Source organism: Chelonia mydas, chromosome 9 (genome assembly GCF_015237465.2).
Source record: "Chelonia mydas isolate rCheMyd1 chromosome 9, rCheMyd1.pri.v2, whole genome shotgun sequence".
Lineage (NCBI taxonomy): Eukaryota > Metazoa > Chordata > Testudines > Cheloniidae > Chelonia > Chelonia mydas.
The window spans coordinates 101,042,946-101,057,380 of NC_057855.1; the positions used below are offsets into that span (position 1 = coordinate 101,042,946).

At 49.4% G+C, this 14,435-nt stretch overlaps 1 protein-coding gene across 6 annotated transcripts in view; it reads left to right on the top strand.

The window, feature by feature from the left end:
* The window catches only part of NLGN3 (neuroligin 3), a 104,200-nt gene that overhangs the window by 59,266 nt on the left and 30,499 nt on the right, over positions 1–14,435 (top strand). For 4 of the 6 annotated variants that reach the window (XM_037909199.2, XM_037909198.2, XM_043522564.1 and 1 more), the window contains one exon: positions 9,127–9,186. The exons of the other annotated variants lie outside the window; for them this stretch is intronic. In XM_037909199.2, coding sequence (XP_037765127.1) covers positions 9,127–9,186 — 60 coding nt within the window. The remainder of the gene's footprint in view (positions 1–9,126; positions 9,187–14,435) is intronic. 6 annotated transcript variants of the gene reach the window in all.

Consider the following 14,435-nt stretch of genomic DNA (forward strand, 5'->3'; position numbering starts at 1 on the left):
AAACTCGGAGCTGTTGTCATACTTCAGGCAGTTCTGAGTGGCTCTCTGCTGGGGTGCCAACCAGCATGCAGGCACCTCCGTTTATTTGCATAGTGCAGATCTATTAATTAAAATTAAGAGGCGCTTGGAGATTTCTGGCCTTCGGGAGAGTTGCTGTTAGTGTCCCAGGGCTGGCCCTTTGTGGGGTCATAGTGCAGGAGGCAGGGGCCCTGATGGGCTTGAAGCCCAGGTGCTGAGACAGATGGAATAGCATCCTGGAGGCCAAGTGGCCCATTGCTGCCCAGGGCACTTGGACCATTGTTTGTATTTGTGACAGTTTCTATGAAAGTTGATTTTTTGAAATAATTTTTAATTGAAATGGTGCACTGGTGCATGCTGGTGAGAGCTGAGCCAGTGTCCTGGGCAACTGTAATGCAGCAAGGGTAGGGCGTGTCTGTCTGCCTCTCATGGGGAGATTGCTGTGCTGGGAACTGCAGTGTCTCCTTCCCTTCTCCCATTCCCCCAGCATGGCTCTGGTTTCTGTGGCTACCCGGTAGTCCCTGGAATCACAAGGAATGGACAGAAGAGCCCTGCTAAAGCCCAGGCAGGGCTGGTCCCTAGGGTCGGGTTCCTGCCTTGAGTAGGTCCCAGTGCTCATAGGCCTTTTCCATCCTTAACTCTTTGGGTCTGTGATACCCTAGGCAGCTAGGTAAAAGGGGCAGAGGAAGGGTTAATCTGTCACTGCTCTCAGGCTGGCTCTTTTCCTACCCCACTACCCACTTTCCCTTTATCTTAGCCATCCCTAAACTGGGTCCATTTGGAACCTACATGACACTAGCACCTGCCACAGCTTTCAGCTGGTCTCAGCAGGTGGGGCCAGCCCACTCTGGGGCTGCCTTGTTTTGAAGGAGAATAGGGCTGGTTTTGGACATGCTCCGGCTTGGGCTCAGAGTGCTGTGCTTCTCCTGCTGTTGGTGTTGCTAACCCCCTAAAGCTGCCATCCTCCCCGTACCTTAGGTCTTGTCTACAACAAAGTTGCACTGGTTTAGTTCAACTGGTGCAACCCCTGTGTGGATCCTGGTATTTTGGTGTGAGTAGCTTATTTTGGTTAAGCTTAAAAATGTTTTTAATACACTTGCACTAAACTGAAATGAGTATCCACACAGCCTTTGGTGCTGGTTAACGTTAAGCCAGTGCAGCTTTGGGGATAGCTGCAGAGGGTTTCCTGCAGAGGAAACAGGCTCCTGGTAGCTGAGGAAAGGAGGAACCAAGTGTCTTTAATTTTGTCAGTTGCATGTCTAGGGATGTAAATAAACAAGCTGGTGAGCAGCTCTGGTCTGGCCCTGAAGACTGTCTCGATTGGACCTGTTAGAGCTTCTGTGGTCAGGTTTAAGGATTTGGGATCTGAAGTGGGTTGGTGTATTTAGATGCAAATAAACTGGTAACTAGTAAAACCTATTGGGTGATACCCCAATTCTGGGAGGCAAGGCAGGATTGCTCCATTCAGTCAGGTTCTGGCCACCACACCCCTGTGAAGCTGTTTCCACAATCAAATGCCTCACTGCTGCAGGATGTTTCCTGATACTCAGCCCAAATTTTGGCTGAACTTAATCTTGTTGCTCTTAGTAGTAACCGCGTAGGGCTCTGCCCAGTCGCTGTACCCTTCACACTTGTAGCTCCTTGTTGTAACCACCCTTACTCTTCATTCTGCCAAGTCCTACGTAACTGATTCCTGTAACCAGTGGTTACGCTGCTCTCTCTAGGTCCTTCATTGTTTCTCCGGGAATTCAGAGTAGAACCTGAATTTGTCTCCAGCTTCTGGTGATGGGGCACTCAGAAATGACAAAGTATTCATAGATTGGTAGATTCCAAGGCCAGAAGGAACCATTGTAATCATCTAGTCTGACATCCTGAATAACACAGGCCAGAGAACTGCCCCAAAATAGTAATTCTTACAAGATATCTTAAAGAAAACATCCAATCTTGATTTTAAAATTCCCAGTGATGGAGAATCCACCACGGCCACTAAATTGTTCCAGTGGTTAATTAGTCTCATTGATGGAAATTTACACCTTATTTCTAATATGAATTTGTCTAGCTTCAATTTCCAGCCATTGGATTGTGTGTTAGACAAGCCCATCATCAAATATTTTTCCCCATGTAGTTTTGTAGACTGTAATCAAGTCACCCCTTAACCTTCTCTTTGTTAAGCTAAATAGACTGAGCTCATTGAATCTATTGCTATAAGGGATGTTTTAATCCTTCAGTCATTCTCAGGGCTCTTCTGTGATCCCACTCTAATTTATCAACATCCTTCTTGGATTGTGGGTACCAGAACTGGACACAATATTCCAGTAGCAGTCACACCAGTGCCAAATACAGAGGTAAAACAACCTCTCTCCGACTTGAGATTTCCCTGTTTATGCATGCGAAGTTCCCATTAGCCCTTTTGGCCACAGTGGCTCACTAGGAGCTCATTATCATGGTTGATTATCCACCATGACTCCCAAATCTTTTTCGGAATCACTGCTTCCCAGGATAGAGTCCTCCATCCAGTAATTACGGTCTACATTCTTTGCTCTGAGATGTATACGTTTACATTTAGCCATATTAAAATGAATATTGTTTGCTTGCATCTAGTATATCAAGCAATCCAGATCACTTTTTATCAGTGACCTATCCTCTTCATTATTTATCATTTCCCCAGTTTTTGTGTCATCTGCAAACTTTCAGTGATGACTTTACGTTCTCTTTCAGGTCATTGATAAAAATGTTAATTAGTGTAGGGCCAAGAACTGACACCTGCAGGATCCACGGAAAGTTTACCTGCTTGATGATGATTCCCTGTTTCTTCTTTGAGTGGTTGCGAACTTGTATTCCATTCAGCCCTGCGTACGCCCAGTGCACCAAAGTCAGAGGATTTTGCCCAGCAGCACCCATGCGATATGCTCATGCCCCTCCCTTGGCTATGTAAGGGCAGTGCTGCCCTGACCTCCCTCAGTTCCATCTCACTGCCCGTGCTGGAGTGCTTAGTGTGATCTTTCCCTACGCTTGTCTTCACAGCTTTTTGTGATTTTCTTGTATATAGTGATAGTATAGTTATAGTTAGTAGCTGCAGTTAGATAGTGATAGTAGTAATTGACTAGTTTCTCCTGGTAGGATGACCTCCCTGGGGTTTAAACATTGCCCTTCATCTGGGGTGGCTATCCCCACACTGGATGTCATGGGGAAGGACACGTTAAGGAAAGGTGTTCTATTTGTCAGTCCTTTAAAAAGAGGACTTGAATGGTTAGAGACTTACGATTGAAGCAGCTCCTTCTCAAGCTGGCCATGAGGCCTTCCTCAGCCCTGAGGACTGCTGTCGAGAGTCCGGCACCTCAAAGAGCACTGGAGCTAGTACAGTATGGGACTTCTCAACCAAGCTGGGATTACTCGCCCCGAAGGACTGCTTCCCTTCATCGGGCCCCCTGAGAAAAAGAACACATAAAATAGACCAGGACCATTCCAGAGGTAGGGGAGACTCGTCTTCCCTGTTTAAGAAAAATACGGACCAGCACCGGAGTCCCCCAGTGCTCAGGTTACCTGCTTTCCGGTACTGAGCAGGGAAAACCTATACCATTGACTCATTGGGTTCTCATTAAGTCCAGTACCCTTGGCAGAGACGGTGGCACTGTCAGTCTACACCCCAACAGCAGATTTGCTGTGCCTGTCTATCTCTGACTCACCACTCATTCAGGACCGGCCGACTACACTGGCATCCTGGGCATCCGACTACACTTGGCATCCTGGGCTCCACCTGGTTTGGTAGCAAACTTATTGTCGTTGCCAACACCGTCATGTGCACTGTGGTTTACCTTCGGTCAGGGGAGCTGTCGACTTCCTGCTTGGCACTTTGGGCACACACAGAGACTCTTCACTACTGATGCTCACTGCGACGCAGCCTGCATCGCTGGCCTGGGACCAGCTTCATTTAGGGTCCCAAAAGAAGCATTGGTACCGAGTATGAGATCGAGGCTGGTACCAGTATCCAAGATAATATTGACTGTTCACTCAGTGCCCAGGGCACCGCTGGGCTGGTCCAAGGATAATGCTGGACGTTTTTATCAATGGTGTCCATCAACTGTTTGGAGGGATCCTCAAATATGAGCTTAGAGGCATCTCCCTCCCCTTCCCCATTTTGCTTTTGAAGGTTGTCAAGACACAGCGAAAATCATAGTCAATGACAGGATTGGTACCATTCCTGCAATAGAGACACGGGACACCGGCCTAGTTCTTTCTGGGGGCTGATGCACTATCCTCATCCACAGTGACCTCCATGGAATCCCAGGGTACTCCCTCATTCAGCAAAATCATGGTCACCTGCTCACCCTAGGGGAGATCACCTATGTCTTCAGTGCACTCCCTGCCGGAACCAGTAGTGGGCTCCCTCTACGAAGAAGCATCCTGAACCTTTACGACAGTCAGCTGTCATTCCTCAAGGGATTCCGTTGCTCCCAACTACGTCTTCCTCTCCGTCACCAGATAATGCAGCAATACCCTAGTCATCCTCTCTGGAACCAGAAGAGTTCAGTTCATATCAGGACCTGCTCAGGCGCATGGCATTGGCCTTAGAGATTCAGGCTGAGTTTGTATAGGAAAACACCCATAAACTGGTGGATATCCTTCAGCCAAGGACCTGTCCTGGGTCCAGTTCTGTTCATAAATTATTTGGATAATGGCACAGAGTACACTTACAAAGTTTGCAGCTAATACCAAGCTGGGGCTGGGGGTTGCAAGCGCGTGGAAGGACAGGATTAGAATTCAAAATGAGCTTGACAAACTGGAGAAGTGGTTTGAAATAAATAGGATGAAATTCAATAAGGACAAATGCGAAGTACTGCACTTAGCATGGATTCAGGACATTTTGGTTTATTTGTTGCATTTGAAATCTTCAGGTCTCACTCTGAGCTCCCTGAGGGTTTACTTGGTGGCGATCTCAGCTTTCCACCTTCCCATTCATGGAAACTTGATATTCTCAAACCGTATAATGGTGAGGTTTTTCAAAGGGATTATCTGTCATTTTCCACCAGTGAAGGTAAGAGCACCATTGTGGGACCTTAATATGGTCGTGGGGCACTGATGGGTCTGCCATTCAAGCCAATAGCAACATATTCATGGGCTCTTCTCTCTCAAAAGGTGGCATTCCACCCCCAAGAAGAGTTAGCGAATTGCAACCCTTAATGGCAGATTTTCTGTACACTCAAGCCTTCAAGGAGGCTTTAAGACCACACCCAACATTTTTGCCCAGTCAGGTTATTTACTTACCTATATTTTTTCCCAAAGCACATTCGAGCTCAGAGGAGTAGCAGCTATATAGCTCAGATGTGAGCTGGTGCTTAGCATCTTAGTTAGAAAGGACCGAGCCGTTTTGTTCGTCACCTTGGCTCTGTCCTTCGCTGAGTGGTTGGAGGGACAACCAGTTGCTGCTCAGACCGTTTCCAGGTGGATAACTGCCTGCATTACCACACCTTCTACACTGGCTTGGTTGATACCTCTGCAGTCATTGCGGGCTCATTCGACAAGAGCTCCAGCGACACCGGATGCATTCCTTGGGGGTGTCTCCGTGGTGGATATCTGCAGGGCTGGAATATGGTACTCCTTGCATACCTTCACTGGACATTATGGTGTCATCACGGCACTGAGAAGGGATGCAAACTTTGAGAAGGCAGTTCGGCTTTCACAGTTTAAATAGACTCTGAGCCCATCACCTGCTGGAACTGCTTGTGGAATCAGAGTCTATTTAAGTGTACTCTCTGTGCCATTATCCAAATCATTTGTGAAGATAGTGACTGGAACCAGACCTGGGGCAGATCCCTGCGATGGCTGGAGGATATTCACCAGTTTATGGGTGTTTTCCTGTACAAACTTGAAAAGACGGTTACCTACTTATATTGTAACTGTTGTCCTTTGAGATGTGGGTGCAGACATGTATTCTGCGACCCACCCTCCGCCCCTCTGCATTGAAGACTCCAACCTGGGGTTTTGGTGTGAAGGAACAGAGGGGGGTTGAGGCAGCGCTGGCCTTAGCCTCTCCCCTGGGTATATATGTGGGATGGGGCATAAGTGTTGCTAGGCAAAATTCTCCAACTTTGGTGTGTTGGGTGTGCTCTCTCCTGAATGAAATACATGTCTGCATCCACATCTAGAACAACAACAGTTACAATAAAGGTAAGTAACCATCTTTTATAATTACATTGACACCTATTAGTTAACCAGCTTTTAATCAGTTTCATGTATGCCATTTTAATTTTATATTGATTTAATATTTTAATCACCATGTCACGTGATACCAAGTCAAATGCCTTACAGAAGTCTAAGCATATTACATTAACACTTACCTTTATCAGTCAAACTTGTAATCTGATCAAAAAAGATACCAAGTTAGTTTGACAGGCTCTATTTTCCAGAAACCCATGTTGATTGGCATTGATTATATTACTCTCCTTTAATTCTTCATTAATCAAGTCCTGCATCAGCCACTCCATTATCTTGCCCAGGACTGATGTCAGGCTGACAGACCTGTAACTACCCGGATCACCCTGTTTACCCTTTTTAATTATTGGCACAATGTTAGCTTTCTGTGAGTCTTCTGGGACTTTCCCTGTGTTCCAAGATTTATTCAAAATCATTAACAGGCCAGCAAGCTCCTCAGCCAGCTCTTTGAAACTCTTGAATGCAGCTCATTGATGGCTCATAGTCATCTGTAATCAATCCACACACAAGGGTCCCTCTCCTCCTCTGTCACTTCCAATGGATGAGCCCCCAGTTTGTAGCATAAATTCCTATTAGACCCTAAGTGTGTGACCTTGAATTTTGTACTATTTAATTTCATCCCATTTCTGTCACTCCAGTCTTCAAGGTCATCCAGCTTTTCCTGTATATTATTCCGATCTTCCTCTGTATTGAGGGTGCCTCCCAACTTTCTATCATCAGCAAATTTCATCAGCGGAGTCCTACTTTTTTTGCCAAGGTCGTTAATAAAAACATTGAATAATATTGGTCCCAAGATGTATCCTGGAGGGACTCCACTAATAATGTCCCTCCAGGCTGATAATTCAGTTTTCAGCACAACCCATTGCCTTCTCCCCTTTAGCCAATTCCCTATTCACCTTACAATGCTTGTACTGATCCCATCTTCCCTAACTGCACTAATTATTTCCCATGTGGTACCATGTTAAATGCTTCACGGAAGTCCAAGTATATTAGATTTCCTGCCCTTCCCTTATCTAAAAAATCAGTGATTTTTTTCAGAGGAGGAAATCAGGTTAGTCTGGTGTGATTTATTTTTGGTAAACCCATGTTGTATTACATCCCCTTTACCATTTACCTCTATTAATTTAATTATTCTTGAATTATTTATTGAATACTTCTGCCTGTTCTGCATTATTATTGGTAATTATATCATTTCCATCTAGTAGTAGACCAATGCCATTGTCAGGATTCTTTTTGTTCCTAATATACTTAGATTCCTTCTTATTATCCTTAATTCTGTTGCCCATAGATTTCTCACTGTGTCTCTTGGCTTCCCTTATGAGTTTTCTACAGTTCCTAGCTTTTGATTTATATTCATTACTATTGACTTCCTCTTTCTTCCATTTGTTATATATATATTTGTAGCTGCCATCACTTCCCCTCTGAGCCAGGTTAGGTTTTTAACCACTATGACCTTCTTCCTCAATTATGAAATTGTGGCTTTTGGGGCATCTAGTAAATTATGTGACCTCACCAAAACTATGCACAGAATGGCCGTTCCTTCCCAGCTTGTGGAAGGAAGGCCTCTGGGCTTGGAAGGTGAGCACAGGATCCTAGGGGGTGTCTCTCCAGAGTGGGATAGAGAGGGGCTCCCACTTCATGGGCTGGGCCATGCTTTCCATTTGCAGCACAGAACTGCCCTGCCCTTTGTTTCCATAACACTCTAATTCCCTACTCCTATCATTCCTTTCTGCTGTATCTACAGTTTGCCCTTCCCACTGGGGAAGTTTTAGGTTATTTTCTTCCAGACCCACTAACCGCATTTCTCTCAGCGGAATCCCATCCTGTTATTTCCTGAGGTTTTTCAGCCTCTCTGGCCCCTTTGGATCATGCTTCTGGTCTCCCAGAGGTTCTGGCTTTCTCTCAATTTAGTGTCACCTGGGAATGTCACCCACATGTTGCTCACCACTGTGTCTGTGATCACTAACATGCTAAATCAGGCCAGTCTAACTGGAGTCCTCCTGGCAGCTGTTTCCCCCATGCTATCCGCTGCCCTCTGTTTACATCCTTCAGCCAGTTTTTCAGCCCTTGCAAGTTTCAGATCTATGCCTGTTTGCATTATTACAGTCCAGAGAAGCAAGGCTCAGGGCACACACTGTCTTGGGGTCTCAGTGGCTCTGGGGTTTGATGGCATACAGACTTCTTGGCAGCTTTGGGCGTTCGTGGCTGACTGTGCCTGTAATTGGTTTGATGTGAAAGGACAGAGCTTCAGCTTCAAACCCTGCCTGCAGTACAGTGAAAATAAGGGGGTGCCACCCAGTGCCAGCAGGAGAGCGGCCCCTTCCACCGAGCAGCATGCACACCCCTGTGGGGTGTTGATGGGGAGAGAAAAGGGAGGCAGAGGTGTTTGAGAGTCAGGCCTGGGCTACAAACTAACTGGCACCGGTTTAGTGGAACCAGGATGATGAGTTAGTGTTACTGGCTTTCTGCCGATGGGCAGGGCACAGAGCTTACTCCAAATCAGTCCAAGAATCAGTTGCAAAGCGTGGGCCACGGGGAGGCTGAGGATGTAGCAGGGGAGGGGAAGGCAGGAGGGCACACAAGCTCATCTGCTGTCCTGCTTAAAGAGGCCTGTTCTCTCCCTCTCCTGGGCCCCAGACCAAGGAGCACATGTTCCCAGGGCAGACTTCAGTGGGCGGGGGCCCGGCAGCCTGGAGAGGCAGTCCCTGTCTGCTCTGAACTGTGGCTGTGCTTGGCCAGCCGCACTGGCTGAGCCCATGGAGAGATGCAGTGTGAGTAGCCAGGTGGTGCTGTGGGCCTGGCCTCCTTCTCTGCTATCATGCTATTTTTGAATTCTCTTTTGTTTTTGTTTTTTGTTTTTCTTTTTTGTTCTGTCTCCTCGTGTTTGGTCCCTAGGAGCCAGCGCTAAGAAACAGGGCGAGGACTTAGCGGATAATGACGGGGATGAAGATGAAGGTATTTCTGTGCTCGAGGCTGCTGCTGCTGCATGACACGCAAAGCAAATCCGTTTGCTTTCCATGCTCTGCCATTTCCAGGGAGCCCTGTCTGTCTGTGTCTTTGTTTCCTTGGGCTGAGCAGTTGCACGGGGTGGCCAGGTGGGGTGACCGGCTGTGCAGGGGGCGCTCATACCTTTCCTTTGAGGGAAGCTCCGGCGGTTTTGCTTTAGAAAGAGTTTGCTGGCTGCCCAGTCTGCCTCTGTATGAGCAAAAGGCTCTAAGGAAGCATGGCGACATGTGAACAAGAGAGGAGCCAAAGGGTGCCTGGGTCGATTTCACCCCACACCCAGTCACATTTCACCTCCAGCCTCCGTTCTCGCTGAACCTCCGACTTACTGTGTCAACGAAGAGACTTTCCTTTCTGGCTCCACCCCCATGCTGCCATCCCAACCTCCCTTCTCCCCACCGTGCACAGTGTCAGAGCAGGCAACACCTGTCCTCATCCCCTTGTGTCCATTGCAATTCCCTCTGGGGCCCCACTGGCTTGCAGGGAGCATGCATATGGCAGAATGCAGTCCAGGCCTGCTTTAACCCATGTCCGGATTTGCTATCTAGAGTCTAGTCCGGCTCACTCTCTCTCTCGCTCTCTCTCTCTCATGCGTCCACTCGCGTGCGCTCTGCCACTGCCACTCCCCGCTGCAGGTGCAGAGAAAACTGGAAATATGGATGAAGGCAATATGCTGAGCACAGAGCTGTCAGGAGCTCTGGAGACCTGCAGAAGAGAGCACTGTCACTTTACTGGCCTCTGCTTTCTCTCCAGGGTTAGCATCTTCATTTAGGAGCAGGGATACCCGTCACCTGTCCAGTGAAGGGCAACTGGACCTGCAGAGAGTAGCCCTGAGCGTTCTGTTGCATTCTGTGCCGTAGTGTCCGGTTAATGTCACCCAGGCTAGCTCAGCGGGTTAGATTTGAGGGGGACAGAAGTCCCCCATTTGGCTGTTTGATCTTCTGCTTTAAATACCTGGTTGTGCTTGCTGCACAGTTGCTGTTAAGGGCAACCATGCATTTCACAACACGCTGCTCGTGAGTCAGTAACTTGCCAGCTCTGGGCCCGAGCCCCATGTGAGTGGATTCGAGGAAGGCAGCAGCTCTCATACTGCCCAGGCGTGGGTGAGGACAGGCATGCTGTGCTGCTTGTTGAGGCTATGGCAGAGCCTGTGGGTGAGAGAGTGAACATGCCAGCGCTGGATGGGGCTGTCTGGCAGGAGCGAACTGGGGCACTGTCTGCACGCTGTCGCAATGAGCTGGTGAATTTGGCAGCTGGTCTCACGAGGGCCTGGCTGTGGGAACGGTGGCTTCAGTGGCTTGGCCACCCCTCTCGGGGAGCTGGGCTCTGTGTGGCCAGGGACAGATCAGCCTTGGCAGGTGGCTTTTCTCAGCAGAGTGGAGAGAAGTATCTGATTTTGCCTGCCACGTCCAATGCAGAACTGGGGCCTGGACAGTAGGGGAGAGTGCAGCTGATTTGAGTCGGCAGGGGGCACTGGGAGAAGCGGTGCTGCCCCGTGGCAGGTGGTGGTCATTGCGATGGCAGCCTGATTAACTGTGAGTTAATGACCTTGGCATTTGGGTGGCTAAACATTATATCCACCACAAAGGAATAGGCAAGAATTCGCCAAGTTAAGCCCACGGCTGGAGGTGGAGCCATGGGCAGCAGCCACTCAGGGCCAGGGATGCTTTGCTGCTGCTGGGGCAGTGCATGTGATGATTGGCCAGGGGGTCGGGTGCGCACCAGATGCTTTGTATCGTGCCAGCCCCCTGGTATCAAGTCCCTGGAACATGAGGCGCTGATGTCTCAGATGGAGCAGGCCTGGACTAAGGAATCAGCGAGGCTCAGAATCTAGAGGCAGAGAAGCCCAGTTCGATCTCAGCCAGTGCAGGGTTCCCTGTGGTACATTCATGTTCACTGTGGTGGCCATGGGGCTCCCAGCCTGCCCCGCAGGGGACGATTCCCAGCCAACAATGTCCCCCAGGCAAGGAATGCGGGGCTCTTCCTGGGGAGGTGCTAAGGCAGTGGTTTCCAGCTGCTCAGCCTAAGAGGCCCTTTCTCAGTTCATCTGGCGGCAGCAGGAGGCAACAGCTGTGTGGGCAGGGCTGTTCAGCGCCTCAGAGAAGGAGCAGCTGGAGTTTGCTGTGGCGGGAGCAGTGTCTGGACAGGCTCAAGGGTTGCAAGGTCAGAGTGGGGCTGGAGAGCAGCACAGCAGGCTAGGTGGGAGATCACCAAGGCATAGAGCTGGACAGGGAAACAACTGGGCTGGCAGCAACTGGGTGGGAAGGGTGATCCCAAGACACCAGGGGGATGATGGTGGAGAGTGGGGCGGATGTGGGCTCTGGAGTTTGTATCTAGGTGTACTAGAGACCAGAGACACATGGAGGAGGATGTGGCCCTGCCTGCTGGAGCCTCCCTTGGCTGGTACGAAAGGCCAGTCATTTGCCCCTCTCTGCGTGTCCCGATACCCCCCTGGTAGTGAGACAGCATTGTCAGGGCTGGCCTTGCTCAGCTCCTGGCCAGAGCCTCAGACAAGCCTAGGAAGGAAAGGGGGAGCCTGCTCCCAGCAGTCACATCAGAGCATAGCCAGGTTCTCTCACCCTCTCAGGGCCCATGGCTGCTCCCTGGGTCCACCAGGGTCCCTGATGGACACTCACTCATTCATAGGGTCAAGCCACACGCCACTCTGGAGGTCTGGTGTGTGAGACCAGGAGGAGATGGCCAACCCCATATGGTCAGGAGTCACAAGCCAGCCCCCCAAAAATCGTGAGATTTAGAGAAAGAAATGTGGTGCTGGGGTTTTCCATCTTTGCCCTCTCAGCTCTGAGCCTCTACGCTGCCCTTGGTCTTGTGGATTCAGGGCTTAAAATCAGCCGGAGCAGAGCTCCGTTAAATATTTTCAAACCCCCGGCACCCTGGTGCCTCAAGTTGGGCTCAAGCCCCAGGGCGCTGGGAAATACTCAATTCCATATAGCTGTCTGGCTATAGTGGGGAGGTCTGCATTAGGGGAATCATAGAATCATAGAATATCAGGGTTGGAAGGGACCCCAGAAGGTCATCTAGTCCAACCCCCTGCTCAAAGCAGGACCAAGTCCCAGTTAAATCATCCCAGCCAGGGCTTTGTCAAGCCTGACCTTAAAAACCTGTAAGGAAGGAGATTCTACCACCTCCCTAGGTAACGCATTCCAGTGTTTCACCACCCTCTTAGTGAAAAAGTTTTTCCTAATATCCAATCTAAACCTCCCCCATTGCAACTTGAGACCATTACTCCTCGTTCTGTCATCTGCTACCATTGAGAACAGTCTAGAGCCATCCTCTTTGGAACCCCCTTTCAGGTAGTTGAAAGCAGCTATCAAATCCCCCCTCATTCTTCTCTTCTGCAGACTAAACAATCCCAGCTCCCTCAGCCTCTCCTCATAAGTCATGTGCTCTAGACCCCTAATCATTTTTGTTGCCCTTCGCTGGACTCTTTCCAATTTATCCACATCCTTCTTGTAGTGTGGGGCCCAAAACTGGACACAGTACTCCAGATGAGGCCTCACCAGTGTCGAATAGAGGGGAACGATCACGTCCCTCGATCTGCTCGCTATGCCCCTACTTATACATCCCAAAATGCCATTGGCCTTCTTGGCAACAAGGGCACACTGCTGACTCATATCCAGCTTCTCGTCCACTGTCACCCCTAGGTCCTTTTCCGCAGAACTGCTGCCTAGCCATTCGGTCCCTAGTCTGTAGCGGTGCATTGGGTTCTTCCGTCCTAAGTGCAGGACCCTGCACTTATCCTTATTGAACCTCATCAGATTTCTTTTGGCCCAATCCTCCAATTTGTCTAGGTCCTTCTGTATCCTATCCCTCCCCTCCAGCGTATCTACCACTCCTCCCAGTTTAGTATCATCCGCAAATTTGCTGAGAGTGCAATCCACACCATCCTCCAGATCATTTATGAAGATATTGAACAAAACCGGCCCCAGGACCGACCCCTGGGGCACTCCACTTGACACCGGCTGCCAACTAGACATGGAGCCATTGATCACTACCCGTTGAGCCCGACAATCTAGCCAGCTTTCTACCCACCTTATAGTGCATTCATCCAGCCCATACTTCCTTAACTTGCTGACAAGAATGCTGTGGGAGACTGTGTCAAAAGCTTTGCTAAAGTCAAGAAACAATACATCCACTGCTTTCCCTTCATCCACAGAACCAGTAATCTCATCATAAAAGGCGATTAGATTAGTCAGGCATGACCTTCCCTTGGTGAATCCATGCTGACTGTTCCTGATCACTTTCCTCTCCTCTAAGTGCTTCAGGATTGATTCTTTGAGGACCTGCTCCATGATTTTTCCAGGGACTGAGGTGAGGCTGACTGGCCTGTAGTTCCCAGGATCCTCCTTCTTCCCTTTTTTAAAGATGGGCACTACATTAGCCTTTTTCCAGTCATCCGGGACTTCCCCCGTTCGCCACGAGTTTTCAAAGATAATGGCCAAGGGCTCTGCAATCACAGCCGCCAATTCCTTCAGCACTCTCGGATGCAATTCGTCCGGCCCCATGGACTTGTGCACGTCCAGCTTTTCTAAATAGTCCCTAACCACCTCTATCTCTACAGAGGGCTGGCCATCTCTTCCCCATTTTGTGATGCCCAGCGCAGCAGTCTGGGAGCTGACCTTGTTAGTGAAAACAGAGGCAAAAAAAGCATTGAGTACATTAGCTTTTTCCACATCCTCTGTCACTAGGTTGCCTCCCTCATTCAGTAAGGGGCCCACACTTTCCTTGGCTTTCTTCTTGTTGCCAACATAAGGAGGATAACATAGGGAGCACCCTTGCAGTCCTTCCCCACTCTGCGTCTCTCCTGTCAGAGACAGGAGCTGTTGTTCCACACCCTAGAGGGCAGGTATGACTCCCAGCAGGCTGCTACATGGACAGTCCTACCTCCTGCACTGGGCAGTGCCCTCCAGAAGGGGGGCATGTGGCTAGCTGAGGCAGCAGAGCCTGGTACATGGATGGCTTAGGCATGGCCTCTGCCGCTGCTGCCTTCGAGTCTCTGTAATGCTCTTGGTTCCATGTGCAGTTGCCAGTAACCATGGAGTAGGGTTCCCCCTAGGGCGCCTCAGTCCCTGGAAGGTGCAGAAAGGGGGGTTGTGTCCTTTCCTGCCTGGAGGAGCTAGTGCAAGAAGGTGTCTCCCCCTGAATCACAAAGAGCCCAGATTGCTGGCAGTGAAAACAAA